The following is a 22,227-nucleotide window of genomic DNA, read 5'->3' as shown; positions in this document are numbered from 1 at the left end:
CAGCGCGGCGGCCCCGACCCCCCCCCGCCCCCCCCACCCCGTGCGGGATTGGGCCCGCTTGGGCGCCATCTGGTGGCAGGGGTGGGCGTGGCGCGAGCTCTCAGGGACGTGTTTTCTCCTTCCTGAGGTGGCGTGCCTCACGGGTGTGGTCCACCCAGCACACGTTTAGTAAGCCCTACTGTGTGCAGACCCCAGTGGACACGGTGGTTCCTGGAGGGAGGCCCTGTATCCCCCTGCTCGAGGCCGTGGGGCCGTTAGGGTCAGCTCCTCCTGGGGTCCCCGGGCACCTGAGAGCAAGAGGCGCCTTTGTTGGTGTAGGAAGGAGGGGCTTGTCCCGGAGGCAGGCGATGGGGGAAGGCAGATTGCTCCCAACCCCTGTGTTGCACACAGAGCAGGAGCCATGAGATGCGCTACTCTGTGGCCGATCAAGCACACGTGCCACGACCACACAGGCATGTATGTGCGCACACACACGCGGCACCAGTGCGTTGGGCCCCTCGTTCATTCAGCACGCGTTGTCCTGGGCACTAGGGACGCAGCAGTAAAGGGGGCAGAAAGGGCCTTCCTTGAGGGAGCCCTTGTGTTCCAAGAATACCAACCCTAGCAGAAAAGGGATTTAGTGGCTCCATAAAGGCAAGTGAAGGGGTTCAGCTTCAGATATGGCTGGATCCAGGTACTCATATGTCTTTGGGTTCCATCTCTCTGACCCTCTTCCCAACATGTGCTACTTTATTCTCAGACACCTGGGACGCTGGTGGCAGGCCACCCCAGCCTGTGTCTCCTCCACTTGTGGCACCCCATTGTGGCTGAGAAGTCTCAATGGGCTAGGCCTCGATCATAAGCCACTTCTGTACGGGGACAGCCAATCTTGAGCCACAGGGAACAAGAGTGGATATCTTCCACACGGAAGGGGTACCAGGCAAACAACAGACATCCCCCACCCCAGGGGCCCCTGAGATGACAGTGTACTATGGTCAGGACCAGAGACCCAGATGGGCAGGAGATCTGAACAAGGTACTGCTAAACCAGAGCAGGGGCGGCATAGTCTGGGAGTGTTCACCCTGTGGGGAGCGGGAGCAGGGGAGCAGGAACCTGGAGGCCTGGCTTCTAGACTGGACCCCTGTGGGCCACTTCCTCCTCAGCCAGGCATGAAATGGAGAAGAGTCAGTGAGCCCGCCGTTTGCTGCAGGTCCAACAGGTGGGGTTCCCTTCCCCCTCGGAGGACAGGAGTGTGAAGGGATCCAGGGGCCATCCTTTCATGGGGCCAGTGAAGAAACTGGGCATGGATGTTGGGTGCACGGGGGTGGGCAGGCCAGCTGGAGTGGTCAGGAGGCTGGCAGACCGAGGGGTGACCCAGCCTTCTGTCACTTGCCACTTCCCGCTTTCCTCCCAATGCCGTGGGAGTGGGGAGATGCGGGGATGGAGGTGACCAGCAACCTCGATGACCTTTCCTTCCAAATTGCAGAAAACAGCCCAGGACCACACCCTGCTTGCTTGTTAAGAGCATGAGACCTCACCTAAATCATGGGGCCCCTGTGACAGGGCCAGATAGCATTTTAGGAAGTTCGTTCTGACCTCAGGGAGAAGTGCAGCCAGGAGACCAGGGTGGGGCTGAAGAGGGGATGGCCTGGGCCTGTGGAGAGGGGACAGTTGACATGGAGGGTGGGGGCATCTCAGTACTTAGGAGTAGCTGTGAATCACAGTAGAGAGTGGAAGGAGGCCAGGGGTGGGGTGCCGGGGACCCAGGGCTCATAGGAGGCTATTCCGTGCCGCCCCATCCGTGCCCCATCCGCACACCCACTGGCAGGGCCTACCACTCCTGGCTGCCCTCCGTCCACACCACCCTCCCTCCAGGCTCAGTCCTCGACCTGCTGGCCGGGATGACACTGTGAAAACACACAACACAGTGCAAATAAAAATCTGAAATCCTGTCGGTGCGCCCCGCCCAGCCTGCCACGGCCCTGCACCCATGGCCACCACTCTCCATTCTGGTCCTCAAGTCAGGCTAAGTCCTGAGAGGCAGGACTGTCTGGAAGCTGGCCCAGCATGACTGCTGTCACCTCTGGGGGCTCTGACTGCGCTCTCCCGGCCAACCCCCCACCACGGGGAATCCTCCCTGGTCATTCCCCTGCAGTATCACAGCCCCCTCCCCTCCAGAGGGCAACTTGGCTGAGACTGATCTGCCCGGGCGGCGGGGCACACTGCGGGCGCCCCTGTGCCCAGGGCAGGTTTGCTGAATGCTGAGGGAGGGTCTCAGCGCGGTGTGTGACCGCTGAGCAGGGCGGTGAGGCCGCTCCCCTCTGGTCAGCGCTGACCACTCGCAGCTGGGATTCCGGGTCGACAGACACCCCTGCCCCCGTGGAGGAGAGAGGACAAAGGCCGCCCCTCCCTGCGGCGCGCGGCCGGTTCCCACGGCCCGCTGCTCTCTCCCGCCTCCTCTTCCCCTGCTTTAGCTGAAGCTCCATTAACTCCGCACAAAACCTCGGCTGCTTCGCCCGGGAAAGTGCCCCCAGCGTGAGGCCCCGAGGAGGCCCCGGGTGGGGCGGCTGGGGGAGGGGGACACCGGCGTCCTCACCCCATCCCCGCCGACGACCTCCGCTGGCTCCCAGAGAGGGAACTGAGGCCGGAGCAGCTGGGACCGGGACCCTGCTTCCTTTCTCACTTTTGGGCTCCCCCCAGGGTCCGGATTTGCCAGGCAGAAGTGTCCGTTTGCCTGGTACTGTGTTGACATGTTTTATTTTAATTTGGTTATCAGTATTTGAACATCAGGAGATTTCACCTAAAAACTCAGGTTTTAGTTTGTCCCAAAAAAGTGGAAGGTTGGGACCTCAGCCTGATTTGCCACTCTCCTGGGAGGGGGCAGCCCAGCCTCTACCCACTGCTTCTGCAGGGTGGAGGGTCAGGAGGCTATTTATATCCCAGGCAATGCTCTCTCCGAAGCACTGTCACTTTTTGCTGTTGTTGTTGTTGTTGTTGTTGTTTTGCGGTACGCGGGCCTCTCACCGCCGCGGCCCCTCCCGCCGCGGAGCACAGGCTCCGGACGCGCAGGCCCAGCGGCCGTGGCCCACAGGACCAGCTGCTCCGCGGCACGTGGGATCCTCCCCGGACCGGGGCACGAACCCGCGTCCCCTGCATCGGCAGGCGGACTCTCAACCACTGCGCCACCAGGGAAGCCCTGAACCACTGTCACTTTAAGCGGGAAGTAGAAGTAATGGCTCTGGCCTAGAGCTCTAGACAGATGCTGAAATAGGAAACATTCCCCTTCACAGTTACAGCCGCCTGTGCGAACTGCACCTTCCAGGTGGAGAGAGGAAATGTGCAGTGCTGGGCAGAGTTCACCCGATCGCGATCGCGGGAACCGTGGTTTCCAACTAGGGGAGCCCTGCAGTACCTAGGCAAGTCAGGGTGGGCTTCCTCGAAGAGTTGACAGCTGAGGGAGCTGTTTCAGAAGGAAGAAGGGTACCAGGCCCCAAAGAGGACCCGTTTGGGGAGAGCTTCTTACGGGCTCAACACCCCAAAGGCCCCTGGTACCGCCGCTGTCCCTGGTCCTGAGGGCTGGTCTCCGGGCCTGGGCCGGCAGTCACGCTTCTCCCAAGGGGGCAGCTGGGCCCAGCCCTGGAGCCAGCCCGTGCAGGACGCCACACCAGACCCACCAGACCGTGGAAGGGTTACCGGGAAGCGAAGCACACCGCCAAGGCCGGATGGCCTCCACGGGGGACGGAAGCCAGGCTGACCCAGGATCCAAGGCACTTCCATCTGCCCACGGCGAAGGGGCCCCATCCAACCAAATGCCTAGCTTTTATTAGGGGGTATTTCCTATTCTGATAAAAAGTACCTCCCATGGTTTGTCCCTGGCATCTTTGATTTAGAGGAGTCTAGCTTCATTTCCGTGGGAGCACGCCGGGGGAAGAGGTGCAGGGCCCGGAGCAGGTGAGAGGAGAGAAGGGATGCACGGACCAGAGCAGGTTGAAGGGGCGTTAAACGCAGGACCCGGACTAGGCGGATGGCGGGGTGCGGGGACGGGAGGTGGACGGCGGGGAGGTGCCGGCGTCTGTGCCGGCAGGGGAGGGTGCGGGGAGCCGAGTCCTGAGAGGTGGTGGCGGCCTGGTGCGGGCGGTGCCGCGCCGAGGACCCACGCGGCGGATGTTGGGGAAGTGCGTGGACCCCGGGAGGTGGGCGGTAAGTCGTTCCACGGCATCCCCCTCCCCCCACCCCGCCCCGGGAAGGCCGGTTTCCGCTCGGCCGCCGGCTCGGAGGGGCAGGAAGCCGCGCGGTCGTCTGCGGGAACCCCCTCCCCGGCCCCGCCCCGCTCCGCTCCGCCTCCGGCCTCCGGCTCGGGCTCCGCGGGGCGGGGGGCGCGGGGCGGGGCGCGGGCCGAGCTGCGGGCGCTCTGGACATGTCGGGCCCGCGCGCCGGCTTCTACCGGCAGGAGCTGAACAAGACGGTGTGGGAGGTGCCGCAGCGGCTGCAAGGGCTGCGCCCGGTGGGCTCGGGCGCCTACGGCTCCGTCTGGTAGGGGCAGGGCGGGGCAAGGGCGGGGGGACCGAGCGCGCGCCCCCTCCCCGCCCGCGCGGGGTTCCCGGCGTGGGGAGGGGCTCGCCCTGCCTCCGCCCCTGGGCCTTACGCGGATCCGAGGAATGAATGGGGGGTGGGGGCGTGAGGGAAACTTTCCTACCCGAGCCTCTCCCAGGCGGGAGAGGGGTCGTCCTCCCGCCCCTCCAACCCGGAGCGTCCCCCTCCAGTCCCGAATCCTGCGGCGTCACAGCTGGCGAAAGGGCGGGCAGGTCTCCCGGGCCCCTTGATGTCTGAGCATGCAAATGGGGTGCCCCCGGTCAAGGGCCAGGCAGCCCCTGGGCTCTGGCAGATACCCCTGCCCGAGGGTGGGGAGTTCTGTTTGAAAAAGAAGAGCCCCGATTGGGGGGTGGGGGGCAAGACCCCTCACCTAAGAACGACCTCAAGCTCCCCCGTGGGTCCAGTCCACTGCCCCATTTTCCAAGGGATCTCAGACTCCGAATGGGGCTTAGGCCTAATCAGAGACGCCTACCATCCCTCCTAGGGGGCGTCTACACCCCACCCCATGTTTGCCCCAACGTAGAGAGCTCACACCGAAGCCTGAAGTTAGGCCCTGGAGCCCAGACAGGAGGGAGGGTGGTGCCGGGGGAGGCCTCTGGATCTGGTGGGGTGGAGGCTGGAGGGGGCTTTGGATGGCAGGGGGCTTGCGGACAGTCCAGGTTGCAGTAGCAGTGTCGACAGTGAGCCTGATCGTGGGTGTGGATGTTGAAAGGTGCCCCCCCAGAGCCCAGAACCCGTGAAGTGCCAGGTGACTAGGGGGTCATGGGGGTGGGGAGGCAGGGCCCCTGGGGGCAGGGTGTTGCTCCAGGATCCTGCAGAAGGTTAGGAGTGGGACTTCTCAGACCCCCTTCCAAGGCCCAGCACTGGAGCCTGGAGCAGGGGTTTGGGGTCCCCTGGGCCTCAGATCTCACTCTGCCACTGGCCAGCCATCAGGAACCTCAGGCCATTCCAGCCATTCCAGCCACAGGCCTCTATCTTCATCTCTAAGACCACGAGGGCAGGAAGAGGGGGTGGGCCGATGTGTGAGTGGTCCCTGGGGGGTCTGACAGAGCCCTTGCTGGAAGTGCCTTCTGGGAACTCGTAGGGACAGCCAGGCTCCCCAGGGGAGGTCTGTCTCCACCACTTAGCTCTGCAGGGCCCCCATGCCGGTGATGGGCTCCCTCCCTCCTCTGATGTCTGAGGAAGCTGGTGACCCGGTGCCAATTCCCACAGTCCTTTGTTGACTGTGCAGGCACAAAAGGATCTGCTGCGCGCGCTCATGTGCGCGCGCACACACGCGCGCGCGCGCGCACCCCGTGAAGAGCCACTCCCCTACTTCCCACCCCAGCAGTGACTTGGATGGGGGAGGGGCTTTCCTCCACCACTGCCTGGGCCCATGAGCACCCCAGGTCCTGCAGGAGCTGCTCCCTGGCCGCGTGGGCACGGGAGGTGGGCTGAGGCTCCACTCACTTCGGAGGGAGGCTGGATCCTGGCGACAGAGATGAAGTGGGAGGGAAGGGGGGAAAGCAGCAGCCAAAGGGAACACTGGGCGAAGGCATCCCTTCCCGAGGGGCAGTGGGGCCACTGCACGGCCAGGCCGCTTGTGTTTGAGGATGACGCCCGTGAGCGTGGCGTCTCCTGTGAAGAGTAGCTGGGTGTGGGGCTCGCGGGTCTGGGCCTCAGGGGAGTGGGGTTGCACGAGGGGAAATGTTCTGTGGGCCCAGGCACCACCCTCTGCTGGGTATTTCCTACGGTCCAGTTTCTCATTGTGAAAAATAATGATGCAATAAACCCCTTTGGTCAGGTTTTCCTCCATATTTTGAATATTTGGGGGCTTTGGAGGTGACTCTGGAACCCCCTCAGGGGGCCTCCCAGACCCCCTGGCCTATGGGGGAGCTGGAGGACTGCCTGCTGTCTGCCGCTGGCTGTTTCCCTGGCCTGTTATTTCCACCCTGAGCTGGGGGCAAGAGTCACTGGGGCCAGGAGACAGGAGAAATCCAGGTCCTGCCCTGGGCTCCCTGGGGGGCTGGGAAGGCTGGGGGTCAGAGGGCGGGGTGGAGGGTGAACTGACTCCGGAGGAAGGTGCAGGATTCCAGGAGGGGCGGGGGGGGGGGGCGGGGAGGCTCGGAGAGAGTGTTCAGACCGCCTCCTGGTGCCGGAGGCCTTCTGGCCTGTGGGGACCGCGCGACGGAGGCTCGGCCTCACAGGCCGCCTTGCAGCTCGGCCTACGACACGCGGCTGCGCCAGAGGGTGGCGGTGAAGAAGCTGTCGCGCCCCTTCCAGTCGCTGATCCACGCGCGGAGGACGTACCGCGAGCTGCGGCTGCTCAAGCACCTGAAGCACGAGAACGTGAGCTGGGGGCGGCCGGGCCGGGGGCGGGGCGCCCGCGGGCCGCCGAGCCCTGACTGCCCTCTGCACCCAGGTCATCGGGCTGCTGGACGTGTTCACGCCGGCCACCTCCCTCGAGGACTTCAGCGAAGTGTGAGCGGCCGTGGCGGGGAGGGCGCGGTGGCGGGGAGGGCGCGGGGTCGGGGTGGGGACTCTGCTGATCCCTGCCGCTACGCAGGTACCTGGTGACCACGCTGATGGGCGCCGACCTGAACAACATCGTCAAGTGCCAGGCGCTGAGCGACGAGCACGTTCAGTTCCTGGTGTACCAGCTGCTGCGCGGGCTGAAGGTGGGCGCGGAAGCGGGGGGCGGGCGGGGGCGCAGGGGGCAGAGCCTGACGCCCCCGCCGTCTCCCCCTCGCAGTACATCCACTCGGCGGGGATCATCCACCGGGTAGGTGCCGCGCGCGAGGGGGGCGTGGGGCTCCTGCGGCGGAGGCGGCTTTGCCTGCGCTCACGCCGCGCCCGCCCTGCAGGACCTGAAGCCCAGCAACTTGGCTGTGAACGAGGACTGCGAGCTGCGGGTGAGCCGCCGGGGGAGGGGCTGGCGGTCGGCGGCGGGGAGGCGGAGACCCGGGGGCGCTGACAAGCCTGGGGGTGCCTCTAGATCCTGGACTTCGGGCTCGCGCGCCAGGCGGACGAGGAGATGACTGGCTACGTGGCCACGCGCTGGTACCGGGCCCCTGAGATCATGCTGAACTGGATGCACTACAACCAGACAGGTGATGTCAGCCCGTGTGGGGCAGCCCCGTGGGGCGGGTGGGCCTGGGGAGGGGGGTGAGGCTGGGACCCAGAGGCCAAGGACCTTGGGGGACAGGCCAGGTGTGGGACCTGCGTTCGCAAACAGACCTTCAGAAAGGCAGAGCACGGTGGGTCCCGGGCTAACGCTTCCCCCTGCGCAGGGTTGTGTCTAGAGAGGAGGGGCCGCTGGCTTTGGGCCTGAGCGTGAACGCGGGGCCGCTGGGCTGGCGCGGTGCAGCCAGCCCCCAGCTCTCTGAGGAGGGACTTGGGGTGGGCAGGCTGATGGAGACGCCTCCTCCCACAGTGGACATCTGGTCTGTGGGCTGCATCATGGCCGAGCTGCTCCAGGGAAAGGCCCTCTTCCCGGGAAATGACTGTATCCTTGGCGCAGGTTAGGGGTGAGCCGGGGTCTCCTGCTGCGGGGTGGGGGTCGAGGGGGGCGGGCTCTGGCCCTTTCTGGCCCACACCGTGCCACCTTGGGCTCACCGGCCCCAGCGGCAGGAGAGCGGGTTCTGGGCAGTGACGCAAGGTCTGGGGGTTGGGGTCCCGGGGAGAGCCCATGCTTGGCAGTCGGGCATTTCCTGAGCCAGGCAGACATCGACCAGCTGAAGCGCATCATGGAGGTGGTGGGCACACCCAGCCCCGAGGTTCTGGCCAAGATATCGTCAGAACACGTGAGTCATTGGTCCCCAGCTCCTCTGCTGACCCACCGCTCCCCCGCCCGCGCGCTGGAGGAAGGGGCGCTGTGGGAGTAGATGGGGCACCGCAGGGGGAGCATAGGTCACAGTGGAATGGACCCCAAGGCAGGCACTGACCCCTTCCGGGGGAAACAGGTGGACTGGGGAGGCATCCCAGGCGTGAGGGACAGTGAGGGTAAAACCTCGGCGCCTGCAGGGTCCTGGCCACGGACGGTGGAGTGGCACCAGGCCTGGGACCTGCGGGCACGTAGGGCCAGGCAAGGTGCTGGAGCCACCAGATCCAAAGCGGGGAGGTCTCTGGTCCGCGCATGCCCTTGCCCAGGCCTGCTGGGAGTGACTGAGCCTGGGGGCTTCTCCTGGCAAGCCTCTGCCTGGCTTAGGGCCATGGGAGGCAGGTGTTGAACAGCCCCCTCAGGCCCTTCCCCTGTGCTCCTAGGCCCGGACCTACATCCAGTCCCTGCCCCACATGCCCCGGAAGGACCTCAGGAGCATCTTCCATGGAGCCAACCCCCTGGGTGAGGATGGGCCCTAGGTCTGGGCCGGGCCCCACGTCTAGCCCTGGCTGTGGGGCTGACCAGCGCCGCACCCTGCCCCTCCGCAGCTGTGGACCTCCTGGGAAGGATGCTGGTGCTGGACAGTGACCAGAGGGTCAGTGCAGCCGAGGCCCTGGCCCATGCCTACTTCAGCCAGTACCACGACCCCGACGATGAGCCCGAGGCCGAGCCCTACGACGAAAGCGTTGAGGCCAAGGAGCGCACGGTGGAGGAGTGGAAGGGTGGGCCCGAGCGCTGCATCCCCCAGAGGCTGAGTGCTGCCTGTTTTCTGCAGGAAGTGCTCCAGTTCCTCTTGAGAGTGGTCTGAGCGAGGCAACGACACGGCCCCCCAGCCCCACTCTAGGGGGGGCAGGTAGAGCTGGGGTTGGGTGTGTCCAGCAGAGGCTTGGGGGCAGCGCGGGGCAGGCCCAGGACGGGGCCCATGGGCCGAGGCTGTTCTCAGAGGGTGGTGGGCCTGGGCTGCTGAAGGCCTGAGCTCACCCTTCCCCCTCCCCTCGCAGAGCTCACCTACCAGGAAGTCCTCAGCTTCGAGCCCCCAGAGCCACCGCAGCCGCCTGGCAGCCTGGACGTTAAGCAGTGAGGGGAATGCGGCTCGCCAGCCGCACTCGGACCCGAGGAGGGGCCTGAGCCCACCTGCCCTCCCGCCTCGGCCTGCCAGACTCCCACGAGGGGCACCTCCCGACACCACGGCGGCCAGCAGCACCCGCCCCTGGCCTGGGACCCTAGGCTACACGCCGCTCCTTGTGGGAAGCCTGCACGTGCGTGAGCCACGGGTGTAGAAGTCTGGATAGAGCATGCTGGACTTCCTTGGTCCTCCCATCCCCTCCCGGCAACCTGGGTCTCCTTTGGGGCCTCGCTATGGGGGACCTGGGTGCCATAAGAGCTCCCCCCTGGGGAGTGTGTCTGTTTCCAGATCTCCTGGGTCGCAGAGGGCTGTCTGTGGGGGGCGGTGCCTTGGGGCCGGAGCCTCCTGGAGACAAAGGAAGGGGTCTCGATGGTCAGAGCTGCTCAGCCTGCAAGTGGGGGGCTACCCTGGAACGTGCTGAGACTCAAAGGATCTTCCATGGGGGTGGCAGAGTGGGGTCAGCTGCCTGGAGCCATGTGTCCACCTATGCTGTGTGGCACATACGTGCTCCTGGAATTCGCACGTCAGAGTAGATGCAGACGCACGTGAGCCTGAGGGCACCTGAAGGCCAGTGGCCGTGACTAGCAGGAGGCCCAAGTTGGGGTGGCTCTACTGTTGCCTCCCCTCCCCTCAGTTCCCGGTGTGGGTGGGGAGGGGCCATTGCTGAGATCCTGCTGGGCAGCCTGCAGGGGCTCCGGTGGCCGTGGGCAGCCATGTGAGCAAAAGCCCCCTGCTCCTTGGGTGTGAGGGCTGCAGCAGGGTTCAGAGGCATGAGGGCACCGTGCCAGCTGGGGCGCTGGCAGACACGGGGGCCTCCAGCCTTGAGGACACACACGCCGATGTGGACCCGGATCCTGGACCTTGGCCCAGAGCTGATGAAGAAATCTCTGCCCACTCTACCTCTGCCGACCCTCTGGCCCCGCAGCCAGGCGCTGGGGTGCTCAAGTCTGCGGGTCAGCCCTTGTCCTCTTCCCGCCTTCCGGAGTGGAGCTGACCTAGCGACCTCTGGGACAGGGCCCTGCTCCAGGCGTGTGGGAGGTGTGGGTCCTCCGTCAAGGGGCGTCTGTCAGGTGGTGACCTCTCACCTCGCAGGACCAGGGAGGTCTGAATGCCAAGTGCCTGCCCCAGGGTTTCGCAATAAAGTTCCCTGCTCACTCGGCTTGTGTCTCCAGCTCTAGGTCCCGCTCCCGCGCTGCCCCCACGGCCGGGAGACGGTGGCCACGTCCCCCTGGTCCCTGGTCCGAGCAGCCATCTTCGCCCTCCCTGCTCCCTGAGGGCCATGGGATCTGCGGTGGGCAGGGCGTGACGTCCACCAGCAGTCAACCCGCTGCCCTCAGGGGTTCACTGGGCCGGATCTGGCCCAGATCCAGACCTGCCCCTTCACTCAGCGGTCAGGGAGGACACGGGTCGGGGGTGTTGAGGTCTCTGGGAGCAAAGGCCTGCCCTTCCCCAGGGTCAGGGCGACAGCTTTCCTTTCCTTCCTGGTTAAGGGGAAAGAGAGCTGCTTCAGCCTTCGGGACACACACTGGGCTACCAGCCCCTGCAGCTCAGGCTGGGAAGGCAGGGTACCCCCAGGATCGCGACCTGCTATGCCTTTGCCCTAGGCCCTGGGGGTGGGGGTGGGGATCATCTAGGAGCTGGGCCTGCAGAGGCCTGGTCAGTGTGGGTGCTGGCCCTCAGGTCTTGGAGAACCCCTGGAGACCTGGCTGGGCCAAGTCCTGTGGGGGTGGGGGAGGGGAGCACAACTGGGACATGCCCCATCTGGGAGTCGGGCCTGATGCAGGACCCTTCTGGACCTCTGGACCCCATCACAGGGAGTAAGGGGCCAGCTGGGGGCTTCCTGGAGGAGACAGGCGGAGGGCCACAGGCAGCCCAGGGCATGAAGGGCCCGGGGATGGGCGGTTGCGGCTCCAGTGACAGCAGGCTGCCCCTACTGACAAGCCTGCACCTCCTGAGCGCCCCGATCGGATCACCACGCAGCAGCCCAGCTGTAAAGCTGCTCTGGCCAGGCCCGAGCTGCTGAGCTGCGGATTCATGGCGCGGGGCGCAGAGGGCGGGGCAGGGGGCCCTGGGGATCTTATTACCCCACTCTCAGGTCTGGGTCACGGGGCTGGGGGCTCTGTCGTCCAGCGGCACCTGGTCCAGGATGGGGCCAGACCCATGATGATGCCCCCACCTAAGGGTAAGAGGGCACCCACCGAGAGAGCCCCAGTAGGGCCCCCCTTCACCCCTGCGGTCAGGCACACTTTCCTGGAGAGAGTGGAGAGGCTCGGGCTGGGCTTTGAAGAGCAAACCTGAGGGCCTCAGCTGAGCACGGGTGGGACAGGGCCGAGGGACGTGCAAATCTCTGGAGCAGTCTCCATCCAGACGGGTGCGGTGAGGAAGAGCCTTCAGAGCACAGGGGCCCAGGGGGACCTACAAGACCCGCCCTCTCTGCTTCCGGCTTGGTAGGCAGCCTGAGTTTGGGAGACAGAATCAACTTCACTGGGAAAGGGGGATGGAGGCAAGATAGGGGCCGGGAACCCCGTCCTGGGGGGTGGATGGGTCAGCCCCAGGGTGAGGGGCGTCCTGGGGGGTGGGGAGTTGGAAGTGGGCGGGACTGGTGGACAGGGATTTGCGGTTGGGGGTAGCAGTCGACAAGCTCAGGCTGCCAGGATGGGCCAGCGCCCTGGGGGCGCGGTCGTGAGGAGGAGGCGCGAGCCCCACGGGGCCCCGCTGACACAGTCTCCACTCGGGTCCGCGTAGTTCACCCCGAGTGCGGAGTGCGGAGGCGGGCCGGGGTCTCGGGCGCCGCGTCTGGGTCTAGGATGGGACAGAGCTGCGGAGCGGCGCTCCCCTCCCCCCAGCCTCCGGCATTCCCCGGCAGCGGCCGCCGCCTCATGTTTCCGGAGGGGCCGAAGGGCGGAAGGGGCGTCACGTGCGCGCGGCCCGGGGGCCGGTTGGTCCGCCCGCAGGGGAGGGGCCGCGCGCTACGCGGGCGGGGGCTGGGGTCGGGCCGGGGTCGGCGGCTCCGGAGATCCCGGACGCGAAATCTGGCAGCGGGGTGCCTCGGCGACGGCGCGGAGCCGGCTCTGCCCGCGCGGTGGCCCGGGGTGCGCGCCAGGGCGTCTCACGGATCCCGGGTCCCCGGCCCTCGAGGCGAAGCGCCCGCGGGGTCCGCGGCGGGGGCAGTGCCCGGCCAGCCATGAGCTCTCCACCGCCCGCCCGCAAGGGCTTTTACCGTCAGGAGGTGAACAAGACGGCCTGGGAGGTGCGCGCCGTGTACCAGGACCTGCAGCCCGTAGGCTCGGGCGCCTATGGCGCCGTGTGGTGAGCGCAGGCCGGGCGGGGTGGCCGGGGGCGGGGTGGCCCGGGCCTCCCGCTAAACGGTGCGCCCCGCAGCTCGGCGGTGGACAGCCGCACGGGCGCCAAGGTGGCCATAAAGAAGCTGTACCGGCCCTTCCAGTCCGAGCTGTTCGCCAAGCGCTCCTACCGCGAGCTGCGCCTGCTCAAGCACATGCGCCATGAGAACGTGAGTCGCGCAGCCCCCAGCTCCGGGCACGGCGTCCATCACCTCACCTCTGCGCATCTCCCTCCTCCCCCCAAATCCTGCCCCGAAGACCCGGTCCCTCCTACCCAGCCCCTGGGCTGCTCCACTGGGTGGCGGGGCGGGCGGAGGCTAGGAGTCAGGCAGTGTCCCCGTGGGGGGGGCGGGGTGCGGTCACAGTGGTGACGGCCGAGCCCCGCCTCGTCCTAAGAGAGCTGCTTCCCCGGGGTCTAGTCCGCTCCGCCTGGGCCAGTCCCGGCAAGGACTTAGGTCTTTGGCTGCTTGCCGGAGCCGCATCTGGCGCCTCGGCCCAGGGTCTGGTCAGGGGACGCGGCCACTTGCCCAGGCCGAGGGGATCCTCCAGGTCTCACTCCAAACCCTGCCTCCAGCCAGGAGCCCCGAGGTGAGAGAGGACTTCAGGTGGGAGGATTGGTTTTCCTGGAAGGGGCACTTAGCCTCTCCCGGGCATCGCCCTGCTGCCCCACCCGGGCCCCCTCCTCCAGCCCCTCTCCTGACCCCACTCCGCCTCCTGAGCCTCGGCAGCCCCTCAGCAGCCGGGTGCCGCCGCCTCCCTCCAGCGCTGCATTTCATAAACGCCTTTTCCTGGAGGAAGTAGGCTCTGAGAGGCTGAGGTCCCAGTCCTGCCCCTTCTGTGCCCACTTCAGGCCTCCTCTCCCTCCCTCCCCCCAGTCCAGGCCGCCTTCTGCGCTGCAGAGGCCCAGAAGTCTTCACCAACCTGGTGGACCCCCATTTAACTTCTGGGATTCTTGCTAAAACCTACCGATGTCCGGGCCTCACCTGCCTCCAGGCCCCTCTCTGGATGTCCCACTGTTCTCTCCTCCCCCCGCCCATGTGTCTGGCCCTGGTGGCTGCGTTGGTCATCTAGCTGTCCCTCCACCTCGTGTCCATTTTCACCTCACTCCGGTTTGTCCCCGTCTAGCAGCCAGGGGACACATTCAGCATCACACCTATTTAAACTTTTCCGCCGAGGCTCCTAGGATCAAAGGAAGCCTTCACCTGGTGTTGCGGGCGTGCTTGGGTTTTCTTCGGCTTCTCTTTGGCTGCTTCCTGGCCTGGTCCTCGGCCACCTGGCCTCTCTCCCCGTATTCCTCAAGCGCTCCGAGCGTTCTGCCTCCTGCCCGGCCACCATTCGCATGGCCTCTGCCACGTGTCCCCCTGCCAAGCACATCCACCTGTTCCTCCAGCCACGCTGATGTGCAGGCCTCCTGGGGTCCCTGGAGGCCCTATCACCAGAAGCCCCAGGTGCCAGTTGTCACATTACCTGTCTGCTGTCCATCAGCCCCGACCAGAGGGCTGCGGGGCCGGGTCTGGCTGTCGGTGGTCAATAGTGCTGCCTGCCTGGGCCTCCCTGGCAGAGGCGTGGTCCCTGGAAGGGCCTGCTAGATAGTGGCTGTCCGCACACTGTTCCTGGGTCTTCAGTGGGGATAGGAAGAGTGGAGGAAGGGCCAAGGGGCTGGAGCTCCTTGGATGGCCGGGAGCTGACCCAGACTTGGGGCCGCCCCTCCCCCACAGGATCCCGGCTGCCACCGTTCAAAAATAGCCCTTGTTTATGGGCATGTGTGCCAGGGCAGGGTTGAGCTGCCAGTGGGCAGGGCCGGGCCCTGTGGGCAGTGGGGGGAGAGCAGGACAGCTGCAGGGGCCTTGCCTGCGCAGAGCGGGGTGTGCTCTCAGCTGCATCTGTGTCCCCAGCCCACCTGGTGCTCTGGCCTCCCCCCCCCCAGGTAATTGGGCTGCTGGATGTGTTCACACCCAATGAGACCCTGGATGATTTCACAGACTTGTGAGTGCCGGCCTGGGGCTGGCTGGGCAGAGCAGGTGGTGGTGGGTGGCTCTTGGGTGTCCACTTCAGGGTTGGGGTTGGCAGGTGGGCCACTTGAGGCGGGCCTTGCCTTGCAGCCCGGAGGGGGGTCAGGTGCACACTGCCCGCCCGCTCGCCACACCACCGTCCACCCCCTGCCACATGCCCCGGGGACCCACGGTGCTGGTGCCACTGGGTGGATCTGGGCCTCCTCCAGCGCCGGAGGCGTGAGCCTTGTACCCGAGGGTTTGTTAGTGGGTCCCGTGCTCTGGAACCCTGGCGCTAAGAGTGTGGCCTGTAACTGGAGCTGCTGACCTTTGCCGGCGGGCAGGGGGGACCCGGTGCTGCCCTGCGCCTGCCCGGGTGGCCACCCCTGGCCTCACGCTGCTGTTGGCCAAGAGCCAGGGGCCTGGCCCAGGGAGGGCGGGGCAGGACAGGCTCCTCGTTGCCTGACCTGGCAGAGGTCAAGGACTCATGCTGGCGGGGTGTCCTGGCAGGGTGCTAAGCATCTCTCCCTGTGTCTCCATCCGCCTGCCCAGCCTGTCCCTCTGACCCAGATGTCCTGCTGTCACACCCCTGCCCGCGGGCACTTCCCTCCTTTCTCACGCCCCGTCCCCTGCCTATGAGCCTTGGTCCCCCAGCCCCTAGGCCACCCTTCAGGAGTCCCCAAAGCGCGGTCCCGACCTGCCTGGCATCGCAGGGCCCGGCGGGTGGTAGGAGGGTAGAGTCCAGTGCAGTGCTGTGGGAGGTGGGGACTGGGTGCTGCAGGGTGACAGGGTCTTCCAGGGCCTGAGCCCAGGCCCACGGGCGTGACCCCTGCTGTCTGGCCCCTCCCTGACCCCGCAGTTACCTGGTGATGCCGTTCATGGGCACCGACCTGGGGAAGCTCATGAAGCACGAGAAGCTGAGTGAGGACCGAATCCAGTTCCTCGTCTACCAGATGCTCAAGGGGCTGAAGGTGGGGACACGGGGGTGCCGCCAGAGGGGGTGGGGTCCCCCTAGGCGGGGCCGGGGCTCTGACGTTCCTGCGAACCGACTGCTGCTGACCCCTCTGTGTCCCCACAGTACATCCATGCTGCCGGCATCATCCACAGGGTGAGTCCTGGCCGAGGTGGGCGTGCGAGGGGCTCCGCCTTTGGCGCTTCCTGTCGCACCCGTGAGGGGGCACCCTGCCTGCACACAGCCTGGGGGCTGTGCACGCCCACCCTTCCTGGAAGGGCCGCAGGGTGGCCCGGCCTAGCCTGGAAGGGCCGCAGGGTGGCCCGGCCTAGCCCGGGGCTCCCACATGCAGTCGCTGCCCGGGCCTCTGCCCTCGTGCCCGGGTGGGCGGGGCTGCACGGCCACCTGTCTTCTGTCCCCAGGACCTGAAGCCCGGCAACCTGGCCGTGAGCGAGGACTGTGAGCTCAAGGTGCGCTGGGTTGGGGGCTCGGGGCTCCCCCGCACCTGCCCATCTGCCCGCCGGCCCCTTGGCCCTCAGGCCTGGAGGTGGACTGGCCCAGGCCCCGGCGGAGGGACAGACCACAGCCATCCAGGCAGTGGCCGAGCGGCTGATGGGCAGATGGGCCCCGGGGGAGCGATGGGTGGGTTGGCACGGGGCGCGCTCCCATAGCTGCTTGAGGGGAAGGGCGGGCGCTGTCCCGGGCTCCCCGTGCCTGAGCCAGGCCAGGGCTGAGCACGCCTTCGAGAAGTGCTGGCTCGGGCCCGGCGGTTCGCAGGGAGTGGAGGGGCAGGGGCAGGAGCCCCCCCCGGGGTGCCTGTTCTGAGGGTCGGGGGCAGGCACAGTCGGTCGTGCTGGGTGCACTGGCTGTGGGAGGAACCCGCAGGGGGGCTCGGGTACCTGGCTGCGACCTCGGGCCCCAGAGGGTTGGCAGGAGGCCCCGGCGTGTGCCCAGTCCCCTTGGGATCTTCTGGACCACTTTGCCCCACCTTCTGATTTCTGGCCGTAGATCCTGGACTTTGGCCTGGCCCGGCAGGCAGATAGCGAGATGACTGGATACGTGGTGACCCGGTGGTACCGGGCGCCTGAGGTCATCTTGAATTGGATGCACTACACACAGACGGGTGAGGAGCTGCCCGGAGATGCGGCCCCGCGGCACCAGCCTCCTAGCCCGCCCCTGCCCGAGCTGCTCTGCGGGGAGGCTGCTGAGCTGGGCCGGGGCTGGGCAGGGCGTGGTAGGCTAGATGGCTCCTGGGCCCATGCCCCCCTCCACTGCCCCCACTCCTGCGTCTGTGTGTGCCCCCCTCCCCAGCCCACAGAGCCCTGACGGAGGGGCTTCTGTCTCAGTGGACATCTGGTCAGTGGGCTGCATCATGGCTGAGATGATCACAGGGAAGACGCTCTTCAAAGGCAGCGACCGTATCCTACACCTGGAGCTGGGTGCGGGGGAGGCTTCCCCTACACCTGCGGGGAGCAGGCCGGGCGCGCTGCCCGGCTGGGTGGGTAGGTGAGCTCTGCCCGCTGGCCCCGCACTGTGCTCCTGACCTCAGCCAAGACCTGGACCAGCTGAAGGAGATCATGAAGGTGACGGGGACGCCCCCCGCCGAGTTCGTGCAGAGGCTGCAGAGTGCCGAGGTCAGTCGGGGGCCGCGCGTGACCTGGAGGCCTGGGTCTGGGCCTGCGAGCCGGCGCCTCACCCTTTCTCCCCACACAGGCTCAGAACTACATGAAGGGCCTTCCCGAGCTAGAGAAAAAGGATTTTGCCGCCATCCTGACCAACGCGAGCCCTCTGGGTAGGGTGGCACTGCGGAGGGCATGGTGTCAGCGACGTGGGTACTGGGGCCTGGGACCCTCCCCTCGGCCTGGCCTGATCCGCCCTTCCCCCAGCCGTGAACCTCCTGGAGAAAATGCTGGTGCTGGATGCGGAGCGGCGGGTGACGGCGGCCAAGGCGCTGACCCACCCCTACTTCGAGGCGCTGCACGACACGGAGGACGAGCCCAAGGCCCAAAAGTACGATGAATCCTGTGATGACGTGGACCGCACGCTGGACGAGTGGAAGCGTGAGTGGGGGGCTCTGGGCGGGGCCTGTGGCTGGACCCCGCCAACCCCGTGCAGGTGGCCAGGGCTCAGAGTCCTGGGTCCCCCCACCCTGGGATGCGGGTTAGGTGAGGAGCACAGTGGAGGTCGGGGGCGGCTGGGCCTCCTGGCCAAGGCGACCTGAGCACTTGGCCTCTCCCGGCCCCCAGGCCTGCCAGCGTGCCTCCCCACGTCTAGGCCCGAGGCCGGGCTACCCTGGAGACCCTCAGCACCCACTCCCCCAGGCCTCTGCTCATACCTCTTGAATCTTCCGGCCTCTGTGCCCCTTTCAGGACCCCTCGTCCTGCCAGCGGGATCAGGTCCAGTCCAGGCAGCCCCTAGCACCTCCCCCTTCCTCACTACCCCTCGCCCGTCCCCTGTAGCCCCCCCCGAGCGCTTCAGACCTCCCTCTACCTGCGCTCTGCATCTCCAGGCTTTGCACTGGCCTGGAGACCGAGGGCCCCTCTCCTCATCTCTGAGGGCTCCCGACCCCTGCTCGGCCTGAGGCTGGGCTCAGGGACGCCTGCCCAGTCCCCGGGCCTCCCTGTCCTGGCACCCTGACGCCCCACGCTGGAGCGGGCCTTGTCTAGCTCCACTCTGGCAAGGCAGGCTTCTTCTCTTGGTGGCTGCGGGACCCGCCTGGGGGAGCAGGGACGCCTGGGGGAGCAGGGACGTCTGAGGGCAGCACTTAGCGCCGACGGAGCTGTGGCGCTGGTCGCCACTGTCCTAGACCCTGTCCTGGCTGTGCCTCAGACCTGGGGCCGCGGTCCTGGATGTTGGGGGTAGTGGTGGGGCTGGACGGGTTGTGCTTCTCAAACCACATTCTTCAGGGTTGTCGGGGAGCCCCAGCAGTGGCTCTGCCCTTATCTGTGCTGTGTTTTGTGCTTGTAAGTTCTCTGTTGCTAGAAGGATAGCAAGAAGACCGAAAACCATGGGCCACAAGATCCTCCCTGCGGTCTCCACCACAGACCGTAGTAACAGCTTTTGCTTTTGCTACAGACCATGGTGGACACGTGGTCTGTTTGTGGTTGAGCCCCTGGTCAGGAATGCAAACTCATCACCTCCTGTTTCCCCGGGAAAAGCTAGCTTTACAGCAAGGACCTCTCCACACAAACCTTCCCTGTGTGGATGGGCCCCTGCACCAGGGTTAGATGAGGGCCTGGGAGGCACCCCACGGGGTAGGAATACAGCTGTGCCGTGTGCTGGGCAGACCACACAGACCACCTGCTCTAGAGGCACAGTCGTCCCTGAACTGGGCTTGTGGAGTGCCAGTGGTCCCCCAAACGGGCGTTCCCGTGGCCAGGTGAGCGTGGGCACCCTGGGGTAGGTGGAGCGGAACTGTCCTCTTGCAGGCTGGTCGGAGGGGAGGCAGAGCAGCACCCCCTCCTTTGGGACGGCCTGCTCTGGGCATGGTACAGGGAACACGAGCACCGGTGAGGAGGCTGGAGACTGCAGGTAGCTGGTGGGAATTCCACACTCCTTTATTAATTAATTAATTGACTAATTAATTAATTTCTGGCTGCATTGGGTCTTCGCTGTTGGGTCTTAGTTGCTGCGCGCGGGCTTTCTCTAGTTGTGGCGAGCGGGGGCTACTCTTTGTTGCGGTGCGAGGGCTTCTCGTTGCGGTGGCTTCTCGTTGCAGAGCTTGGGCTCTAGGCGCGCGGGCTTCAGTAGTTGTGGCACACGGGCTCAGTATTTGTGGCTCGCGGGCTCTAGAGTGTGGGCTCAATAGTTGTGGCGCATGGGCTTAGTGGCTCCGCGGCATGTGGGATCTTCCCGGACCAGCGGTCAAACCCATGTCCCCTGCGTTGGCAGGCGGATTCTCAACCACTGCGCCACCAGGGAAGCCCCCACACTCGTTTACACCTTCACAGATGTTCCGGATCCAGGAGCTGGGGTGTGCCCTGGTGGGACCCGGAGCAACTCCACTCAAGTGAACACATTGGTTTACATTCCTCAGATGTCCTCTGTTCACTGAGGCAGGCTGTGGAGCCAAGGCCACCCTAGAGGCCGTGGGTGTGGGTTACAGGAGCCCTGTCAGGGTGGACAGTCCCTGTGGATGGACACAGGTGGACTTGCACATGTGGGACAAAGGAGCCCAACTGGTGCCTGAACCCCAGCGGTGATCTCTGACCCTGTTATTTTGGGGGGCGGGCGGGCCCCCTAGTTCAGTGACTAACAGCCTGTGCTCTGGGCCTCCTCTCTCCACCCCCACCCCAAGTGGAATCTCATGGGACTTACCGCTGGTCCCCGCGAGCACCAAGGAGCTGGGCCCAGTGCTTCGTCTTGGTCACTGGCGTCCATCCTTGGTGCGCACTGTGGAGCTGTCTTAACAGGTGACGGGCCCCTTCTCCCATGACTCTGTTCCTCTTTCTCTGCCCCAGGTGTCACGTACAGAGAGGTGCTCAGCTTCAAGCCTCCCCGACAGCTGGGGGCCAAGGTCTCCAAGGAGACGGCCCTGTGAATAGCCCTGGGCCCTGGGCCTGGAAGGGAGATCCTGTTTGCCACTGGGACCTTGGCTGGGGCTTGCATCCCGGGAGTCCCCTCGTTCCACGGAGCCTCTTCTGGAAGCCTGTTCCCCTGCTCTCAGACCCCACCTCAGCCTAACCTTGGAGGAGCATCTGGACTTTCTGGACAGGACGCCCACCTGACCTGGGCTCTGACCCCCTGAGCAGTGGTCCCCACCCCCAGGGTGCAGCAGAAGCCTCAGAACCTGTGGGGTGGGATGGGGTTTGGGGTCAAAGCCTAGTCTCTGACCCTGCCTGCTCTGGACTGTGCTGAAAAGGAAGGACGGGAGGGTGCAGAGCACTGACTCAGGGACACGTCTCCTGGGGGCGTTGGTGTGGACGCTCCTGCACCACCTCCCTTAAGTGTACGTTGGCCACGTGGTGTGGCCACACGGCTGGAGGAAGTAAACCCTTTTGTAGCTCCCACTCTGCTTCACTTCCTGATTCCTGGTCTGGATCTCCACCTTTAGGCTTTTGTATGGAGTACGGGGGCTGGCCTGGGAGCCTCGCCCCCATCTTGAGCCACGGGGCCTGGGCACCTCCTCCCTCCCAGGTCACAAAGCTGGTGCCCACCTACCCCCCCCCCCCGTCCTGTGCCAGAGAGCCCCAAGTCTGGAGACCCCCACATTAGGGCTTGGCCCTGGCCTTCTTGTGGGGTGGCCTTCCTCTAAGCTAAGACCCTGGAGCCAGACCCAGGGCAGGGCCTGATGGGGGTGAGGTGGTTACGGTCCAGCTTGGGTCTCAGTCCCAGGTGTTTGGGCTCCCTGCACTCTCCAAGGCCAGGTTCTTGGGGAGGTGGGGTCACGCTAAACACCTCGAGGCACCTCAGGTGTCTCTGAGACGCCTGTGCCTTAGCAGAAGGGTGGTTTCTGTGCTCTTTTTCCTGCCCCTCCCCCGGCCATGCCCCACCGCCATTGGCGAGCCCGCGGAGCTTTCTGCCGTCCATTCGACGTGTCCGAGGACTGGCAGCTGGGTCAGGGGCCACTCTAGGTCTCCTGCGCCCGCCCTGGCTCCTCCCACCTGTCCCCCGGCAGGCGCGCCCAAAGCGGGGCCAGGCCGTCACTCTTCTCCCGGCCTGGCGCTCAGGTGGACGCGCCCAGTTGGTCCAGCCGAATTCGGTCAGACGAGTTGCCAGAGCAGATACCTGTCTTCTCTGCCCAGGGCCCCTCCCGCGCCTCTGACGGAGCCCCGCCCAGGCCCTCGGCTCTCAGCGATCCAGGCGGGGCGGTCTGGCATAGGCCCCGCCTTCGCGGCCACGTGCCCAGGACTGCCAATCAGCACGCCGTTTTCCAGCTGCCGTGATTGGCTCAGGGGCGGGAACGTCTTCCCAGAGTCCCGCAGGCCGCCGGCTACCCGCGCCAGCAGGTAGCCTGGCCAGGATGGTGGCGATCCTGCTTGCCGCGGGCAGCGGGGCCCTGTCAGGGCCTCCCTCTGTATCCATCCCACCTTGGGGATCGCCCCCGAACGGCCGGGGCGACCAGAGAACGGGACTGGGGCACGCCCGCCCCAGGACCCCACCTCCTAGACTTCAGGGCCCCTGCTCACGTCCCGCCTCCAAGAGACCCGCCTCCAGGGCTCCGCCTCCAAGTCCCGGGACCCCACCCGCGGCGGCCCCGCCCCCAAGATGCCCTTCCCAGACCCCCCCCCCCACCAGGAACCGCCCCCCATCCAAGCCCTGCCTCAAAAGGGTCCGCCCGGGCCCCGCCTCCAAGACCAGACCCCGCCCATGTCCCCGTCCCCAAAGACCCGCGGGGCACCCCCCCCCCCCAACCCGCCCCGGCTCAGTCCCCAGAAATCCCCTCC

General features: G+C 66.1%; 2 protein-coding genes across 8 annotated transcripts; both read left to right on the top strand.

The window, feature by feature from the left end:
• Positions 1–4,339: 4,339 nt before the first annotated feature.
• MAPK11 (mitogen-activated protein kinase 11) lies at positions 4,340–9,571 on the top strand. Of its 2 annotated transcripts, XM_024127481.3 has the most exons (12): positions 4,340–4,512; positions 6,771–6,900; positions 6,974–7,032; positions 7,118–7,229; positions 7,304–7,333; positions 7,416–7,463; positions 7,547–7,661; positions 7,985–8,056; positions 8,275–8,354; positions 8,815–8,893; positions 8,980–9,153; positions 9,433–9,571. In XM_024127481.3, exons 1-12 carry the CDS (start codon positions 4,397–4,399, stop codon positions 9,510–9,512), a joined length of 1,095 nt encoding a protein of 364 aa, XP_023983249.1. In that variant the 5' UTR covers positions 4,340–4,396; the 3' UTR covers positions 9,513–9,571. The 2 variants fall into 2 exon arrangements, with proteins under 2 accessions (XP_023983249.1, XP_023983247.1); XM_024127479.3 differs by lacking the exon at positions 9,433–9,571 and having other exon boundaries at positions 8,980–9,240.
• Positions 9,572–12,595: 3,024 nt separating this feature from the next.
• MAPK12 (mitogen-activated protein kinase 12) lies at positions 12,596–20,847 on the top strand. 6 transcript variants are annotated; one of them, XM_028490816.2, is made up of 13 exons: positions 12,596–12,866; positions 12,939–13,068; positions 14,826–14,884; positions 15,749–15,860; positions 15,968–15,997; positions 16,264–16,311; positions 16,850–16,964; positions 17,188–17,259; positions 17,396–17,475; positions 17,555–17,633; positions 17,728–17,901; positions 19,270–19,372; positions 20,302–20,847. In XM_028490816.2, exons 1-13 carry the CDS (start codon positions 12,742–12,744, stop codon positions 20,522–20,524), a joined length of 1,350 nt encoding a protein of 449 aa, XP_028346617.1. In that variant the 5' UTR covers positions 12,596–12,741; the 3' UTR covers positions 20,525–20,847. The 6 variants fall into 6 exon arrangements, with proteins under 6 accessions (XP_028346617.1, XP_054941339.1, XP_023983200.1 ...); XM_055085364.1 differs by lacking the exon at positions 19,270–19,372 and having other exon boundaries at positions 17,728–17,851; XM_024127432.3 differs by lacking the exon at positions 19,270–19,372.
• Positions 20,848–22,227: the final 1,380 nt, after the last annotated feature.

The sequence above is a fragment of the Physeter macrocephalus genome, chromosome 6, assembly GCF_002837175.3.
Source record: "Physeter macrocephalus isolate SW-GA chromosome 6, ASM283717v5, whole genome shotgun sequence".
NCBI classification, from domain to species: domain Eukaryota; kingdom Metazoa; phylum Chordata; class Mammalia; order Artiodactyla; family Physeteridae; genus Physeter; species Physeter macrocephalus.
Note: the sequence above shows the minus strand (reverse complement) of the source record. Positions and strands in the feature narration are given on the sequence as shown.

Excerpts from the sequence above, each read along its gene's own strand:
- MAPK11 (XM_024127479.3), top strand. The coding sequence starts at position 4,397 with ATGTCGGGCCCGCGCGCCGGCTTCTACCGGCAGGAGCTGAACAAGACG. Across the intron at positions 7,230-7,303 it reads AGCTGCTGCGCGGGCTGAAG|TACATCCACTCGGCGGGGAT; the intron begins GTGGGCGCGGAA and ends TCCCCCTCGCAG. Across the intron at positions 7,464-7,546 it reads ACGAGGACTGCGAGCTGCGG|ATCCTGGACTTCGGGCTCGC; the intron begins GTGAGCCGCCGG and ends GGGTGCCTCTAG.
- MAPK12 (XM_028490816.2), top strand. The coding sequence starts at position 12,742 with ATGAGCTCTCCACCGCCCGCCCGCAAGGGCTTTTACCGTCAGGAGGTG. Across the intron at positions 16,965-17,187 it reads GATGCACTACACACAGACGG|TGGACATCTGGTCAGTGGGC; the intron begins GTGAGGAGCTGC and ends CTTCTGTCTCAG. Across the intron at positions 17,476-17,554 it reads AGAGGCTGCAGAGTGCCGAG|GCTCAGAACTACATGAAGGG; the intron begins GTCAGTCGGGGG and ends CTCCCCACACAG.